This window comes from Mus pahari, chromosome 21 (genome assembly GCF_900095145.1).
Source record: "Mus pahari chromosome 21, PAHARI_EIJ_v1.1, whole genome shotgun sequence".
NCBI classification, from domain to species: domain Eukaryota; kingdom Metazoa; phylum Chordata; class Mammalia; order Rodentia; family Muridae; genus Mus; species Mus pahari.
The window spans coordinates 26,681,626-26,688,049 of record NC_034610.1 but is presented as its reverse complement, the minus strand read 5'-3'; the positions used below and the strand labels follow the sequence as shown (position 1 = coordinate 26,688,049).

The window sequence follows — 6,424 nt, the reverse complement described above, 5'->3', positions numbered from 1 at the left end:
ATGGCTGGGGTTGGGGGTGTCTCTCCTGGAGTAAAGCCATTTTGTACAGATTCAACAGGTAGGAGTGGTGTGTGCTGTGGTGCATGTGTGTACAGCAGGCAGAGTGTCGGATGTGGCGTCTGATGGGTCCTGTACGTGTGATATGGACACACTGCATGGATGCTGCCCAGTGTATGTGGTACATTGTACATTTGGACTGAGTGGCATGTGTGTATACAGACATGTGTGTGTGTGTGATGTGTGGTATGTACTGTGGTGTGTGTCACGCACATGTTGGGCCATGTGTGCGTTGTGTCTCCTGGGGGTTGAGCCATCTGCAGAGCCTGACTGTACCAGCTGGGCCTGTGTGGTCAGTCATACTGTCACTCCTAAGAACCTTCTGCCTGCTGCCTCACCCCAAGTGTAAGACTTGGATCCTCCAGACAAACCCACCAACACCAACACCATGGCTGCCACCACCACCACCTCCACCACCATCGCTGCCTCTATCACCACCGCCACGACTGCTGTCACCTCCACCACCACCTCCACCACCACCACTACCACCTCCACCACCACCACCACCACTACCACCTCCACCACCACCACCACCACCACCACCACCACCACTGCTGCCAGGATCTGAATAGGCTGCTGTAGACATGTAGAGATGAACTTCAATCAAGGTACCATGCCTACCCTTATGGGAAAGGAAAGAGGGAGGAGGGCACCTCCAGAATCCATTAGGACATAGCACTGCTAGCTATGAAGGAGACCATGGGCTTAGGAGGCAGGATGGCATGCCAGAAACCCTCTTGGGGGACAGGCAGGAAATGCCTCCTGCACCCTCCCAGGTGCCCTACCTACCCCAGCCCCAAAGGAAGACGGCAAGACCTCAGACTGAAATTGCTTCTGTCACCTGCTCTTTATTGTCTGCCAGGGGTCCCATTCTCATGGATGACCAGGGTCCTTGGGAGCAATACTACAGAGTAGAGAAAGTCACGGGAAGAGGGTATGAGAGAAGCTGGCTGTCGGAGCCCAGCGCATGTGCCCGCAGTAAGTATGGGCAAAAAGGAGGAGGCTGCCATCCAGGGGCTCTGGCGGAGGGCTCTTGAGTTGGTAAGCCACCGTTCACTCTGCCCTTTGGAGCAGTGCCCAGATGCCACTTTGCAGGAAGACAGGAAATCTCAGGAATTCAATACCGTCGCTCCCTCCAACCGGTTGGTGTTGAGCCTGGGTCACCCCGAACCCGCGGCAATCTCAGGTCAAGACCCCAAGCTCTCTAAGCCACTCTCTCAGACCCTCATCCCTCTGAGAAAGTGGGAAGGAAACAGAGAGAAAGAAAGGAAGGCAGGAAGGCAGGAAGGCAGACTCTCTGCTGTGGTCCCAGGGTTGAATGGATCAGGGGCCTCAGGGGACAACCAAGGTGAGGCCAGCTCAAGACGAGGGTGCAGAGCTGGGTTTCTCCTCCCGTGACACAGGAATGGCCCTCTCACTGTGGCCAGCATCCAAGCCGGACTGGACCTTGGGGCCAGAGAAGGTCAGCATGCCATCCGCAGACAGGGAGCAGGAGAGGGCAGACTGGTCCACGTTGGAAGGCAGACGGTAGCGACGGTGAAATTCACGGGAAATGTAGCCGTGGTCATCCTGAGGGCCACCAGGGAGAGGTATGATCAGGGGTGATGGGCAGCAGTGGCCACCATCCCACACTGGACCACACAAGGTGGCTAGGGTGCAGATGATCTCAAGGGGCTGGGATCTAAGACCAGTGTACCAGTCTTAGCTACCTTCTCCATGAGAGTTACAACATTGCAGGCTCCTTAAACCCTGGGCTTAGCCTGGGCTGGGGGGAAGGGACCTCTAGAAAGTTCCAACCACAGAGGGTGGGCCTGCTCAGTGCTCAGGCTGTGGAACTGGCTTTTGCAGACTCTATCCTATCTCTGATGAACCATGCTGCCCTGGTCCAGCATGCCACCCAGCTTCCTCATCCCCTGGACCCACAGGGACCTGACTGTCAGCAGCCCCACCCAACAGAAAGCTTCAGTCAGGCAGAAAACTCACTTCCTCTAGAATTCTGGGCCCCTGGACTCAGCTCCCGGGGCCCAACTTCCTCCCTCTTAAGGGACAAAGGTCAAGGGGTAGAAGGTGTATCCCCCAGTCTGGCCTAGGTCAGGGAAGCCTTGTCCTGGCTTCAGCCACATAAAGAGTGTGGTTCATGCAACACCCCTCCTGATGTTGATGGAAAAGCCCAGCCAAGAGAGACTCATACTGGGATTGAGAACCTCGCTCCTGGTCCCCTCCCTGCTATCCGCCATGTGCACGGCACACCTAGCCAACCTCACTGAGCCTCCTGCGTACCCCCCAGCTCTGTCAGGAGACACTACTTCCAGTCAGATCCAGTGCCTGGGGGGGGGGTGCTCCCTCAATCCAAAGACCTGAGGGTTGGTTCTTCACATGATCAGGAGCCATGGAGCAGGGTGGGTGACCGCTGGAGAGAAGCGCCTGCACCTTCTGGCCAGGGACCTCCTAATACCCCAGGACTGCTACCCACTAACAGAAATACCACGGGGGCTGCTCAACATCTGGTGCATGTATCAGCTCTTCTGTCACCTCCCCAGCCAGGTTGCTTGTGAAAAACATGGCTTGCCAGAGTTGGGGGGCGGGGGGGTGCAGAATCTGCAGCTCTTTCCTTTCCTGTGATCATTTCTAATCCCCTGTGACTCAGAAGATCCAGGGGGACAGCTAGAGTTTTACCTCATACAAGGACCCTCATCCCACTTAATCCTGCTGCCTGGCCCTGCTAGGACTGAGGACAGTGACCTACATGGTCCTGGGAGGGGCCAGCACAGCACAGGAGGATGTGGCCTCTCCCAGCAGGAGCCATGGAGGCAGAACAGCCTCCCATGCTCTCTCTGGGGGTGAGAGGAGCATAGGACCCACACAGATGGGGATGTTGCCCAAACTCACCTGCCTCTCGTTGTGTTTGCCGTGAATCTCCACAAAATCCTCCAGTACCTTCACGGTGAGGTCCTCGGGAGAGAAGTGCTTCACGTCCAAGAAGATGACAAACTTGTCCCGGTCAGATCGGACCTGAAACCCAAACCCACGTGTGGAGCTCCCCAGAGGACCACCAGCTCCGGGGACAAAGGACGGGGAAACAGCTGTATGATCCCTGATGGGCTGGATGAGACCAGACAAGGATGAGCCCAGCCATCAGAACCAACACTCACTCTTCTGCTTCCCCAGGCCAAGAAAGCTGGTGTGTCCTAGGGCTGGGACTGGTCCCTGGCCCCACAGGTAAGATCCCCACTGACCTCCAGACCCAAGGACTGGGCAGTGCTGGGTGTACTGGGTCAGCCAACTGATTATAGGCTGGCTGGCTAATTGGTTATAGATTAGAGGGTTGGCTAGAGTAGAATGGTTGATTGGTCACTGAGTGCCTTGGCTGATTAGAGTCTAAGTTATTGCTTATGACTTAGCATACACTGCTTGGTCATCATCAGATGGCTAGTTACAGGTTGGCTGGTTGTTTGGTTATGGTCTAGTGGCTGGTTACGAGTTGGATGGCTCTTAACAGATTAAGTAGCTGGTTGATTAAAGGTAGCTGGTTGGTTATGGCTGATTATGGGTGCCGGGTTCATTAAGGATCATTTGCCTGGCTAATTGGGAACTGGCTAGCTGGAGGGACTAAAGTCTGTGGTGTATCCAGAACCCCAGAGCCTACCTCACCTGTCCATATTACCGGTTCCACAGCACTACCAGCTGCTAACAACGCCTTTCCCACTCCTCTCTTCCTGCCCTGACTAGAGCCTGCATTTGGGCAATTTGCTTCCTACAGTTGCGGCTGAATCCGCTCCGGGAGCCTTCTTTTGAAGCAAAGGGAGACAGCTCTTCTAGAACTGTGGCTCACTTGGGTAGGGAGGGGTGTGGCCTTTCTGCAGTCACCAGGGAAGCCAGAAAGGAGCCCCATCTGCGGCTTTGCAGATTCCTGCCCTGCTGTAAGAAAGCCCATCGTCCTCTCTGGGCTTCAGGACATCCCAACCCCCACACCAAGAAGAGAAAGTCCAGGGAGCGGCCGGCCCGGCGCGCTTGCCTTCGCCATGTAACTTGCCTTGACCGGGCTGCTCTTGGGGTTTCCAGCATGTGGTTGGCGCATTACAAACCACATATGGGTCATGAGCTGATGGGAGGAAAAGACAGCAGTCGGGCTCGGGCTGGTTGGTCTCCTCCTCCGACCCCGATCCCAGTGATGTGGGTGGCTTCGGCATAGGCATGTGGGTGCACACCCAACCTCTGCAGGGTACGAGGCTGGGACATTGCTTGAGGAGAGCACGGGGTCATAGTGCCCCTCGAGGGTCCTTAGCTGTCCTCTAGACAAGACCAAGGCCCCTCTGAGCAGCTAGGAGGAACCAGTGTGGTTGCATCTTACCTCAGAGATGCCGGAGTCCAGCACAGTGCGGAAGAGGGACTGGCGGTAGTAGGGGCTGATGGTGGAAGACAGGAAGGGCAGCAGGTCGTACTCAAAAAGACCCTCGCCGAAGAACTGGTCGAACAGTCGGCTGGGGTAGAAGGGCCCCAGGGCGCGCTTGAACCAAGGGTGCTGAATGGTGACGTCCATCTTCTATTTGGTGATGCAGGGACCGAAGGCTGGCAGTGAGTCAGACGGGAGCCTCTGGGCAGTGCAGTGGTGAGCTAGCCTTCCAGCCCTCCCTATATATGCCTGCACAGAATGGAGGAATTAAGGGATTTCCCCAAATGTCTATGCTCAGCTCGGGAGAGAGGCTGCACTGTCAGCAGCTGGAATGCTCGCTCGCCTGCCCAGCCCCAGCAACACATGCTGAGCAACAGAGGCCAGCTCTCAGACCAGATGTCTCCAAGAAGGCCTGTGGAGATCCTTATCCTCTGGGCCAAGGGACATCACCATTCCCTCCTGCGTTGTACCGAGGACATCACCATTCCCTCCCACGTGGACCAAGGGGCATCACCATTCCCTCCCGCGTGGACCGAGGGGCATCACCATTCCCTCCTGCGTTGTATTGAGGGGCATCACCATTCCCTCCCGTGTGGACCAAGGGACATCACCATTCCCTCCCACGTGGACCGAGGGACCCTCCTGGCCTACTTTGGAGGAAGAATTCAGAGCCCCGTTTCACAGGTGGGGAGACGTAGGCACAGATTAGCAGGCCATCTCCGAAACCTCCAGAGATCCTGAAACCGCCAGTGAATGAGTTTTGTTCAAAGCAGAACATCCTTTGGTTTTGTTTGTTGTTTGTTTATTTCTGTTTTCCTCACTCAGAACAAAAATTACACAGCGCACAGTGTTTCAAGGCAGACAGAAGACAATGAAGAAACTGGCCAAGAACCCCATCCAAACCCTGCTCCAGTTCCTGTCCGCCCCGGGGTATCTGTGTGCTGGATGTGGCTCTGGACTTTCCTCTGTGCGGGTCAGCCTGCGCTCACCTCCCTCTGCCTCAGGTCTTCCCAACATGACTTCACCACGGGTATTTTTAAACCAGCCGCTTCTGCCCAGACCTGTGGATGGTTATAGGCGAGTCTGGAGAGGGCTCTGCTCCTCAGCCTGGGGCTCTCAATCGGGTATCACCAGGTAAAAGACATCCCTGAACTCCAGCTGTGTGTGGCACTGGCATAAGTGATGAAATTGTCTGAGGACCTCAAAGACCTTTGCCCTGAAAACTTGTCATCCCAGAGGAGTGATTTACTGGGGTTCCAGAAACTACTGCCACCTAGGATGCACATGACAAATGCTGCAGGAAGCAATGAGCACCCCAGTGTGCCCCCCAATACTTTTAACTACAACTTAGCAGCTCTTCAGACCACACTAAGAGGCAGGTCCCAACATCACCCAGTGGGAGTCTCTTCAGCCACCATGGCGCGCATAGCGATGATCTTTGCAAGGCAAAACAGCAGTTCAGTTCAACATGACTTAGTAGCTGACAGTGGCTCAGACTTCAGGAGTCTGACCCAGAGTGGTTTATTTTAGGCATGTTCAAGCACATCACAATTTGGTGACATTTTCTGGAGATAATGAATTCACTCTCGTGCACACGATAAAGCACACATAAATAATCTCTCTGAGGAACAAAGCAAGTTAAATACAGATCAGACATAACCACATCAAAAGTCTTTGTATGTATGACAGGACTGGAGAGATGGCTCAGTGGTTAAGAGCACTGACTGCTCTCCCAGAGGTCCTGAGTTCAATTCCCAGCCACCACATGGTGGCTCACATCTGTAATGGTTGTGATGTCCTCTTCTGGTGTGTCTGAAGACAGCAACAGTGTACACATATACATAAAATATAATAAATCTTTTTTAAGTATGTATGACACCAGCACTCGGGAGGCAGAGGCAGGCGGATTTCTGAGTTCAAGGCCAGCCTGGTCTACAAAGTGAGTTCCAGGACAGCCAGGGCTATACAGAGAAA

The 6,424-nt window shown here is 54.7% G+C and overlaps 1 protein-coding gene across 2 annotated transcripts; it reads right to left on the bottom strand.

The window, feature by feature from the left end:
• Positions 1-874: 874 nt before the first annotated feature.
• On the bottom strand, positions 875-4,667 carry Cryaa (crystallin alpha A). Of its 2 annotated transcripts, XM_021221252.2 has the most exons (4): positions 4,409-4,649; positions 4,073-4,159; positions 2,947-3,069; positions 1,382-1,626 (listed from the first exon to the last, which is right to left on the bottom strand). In XM_021221252.2, the coding sequence occupies exons 1-4, from the start codon at positions 4,595-4,597 to the stop codon at positions 1,417-1,419; spliced, it is 609 nt and encodes a 202-aa protein (XP_021076911.1). In that variant the 5' UTR covers positions 4,598-4,649; the 3' UTR covers positions 1,382-1,416. The 2 variants fall into 2 exon arrangements, with proteins under 2 accessions (XP_021076913.1, XP_021076911.1); XM_021221254.1 differs by lacking the exon at positions 4,073-4,159 and having other exon boundaries at positions 875-1,626; positions 4,409-4,667.
• Positions 4,668-6,424: the final 1,757 nt, after the last annotated feature.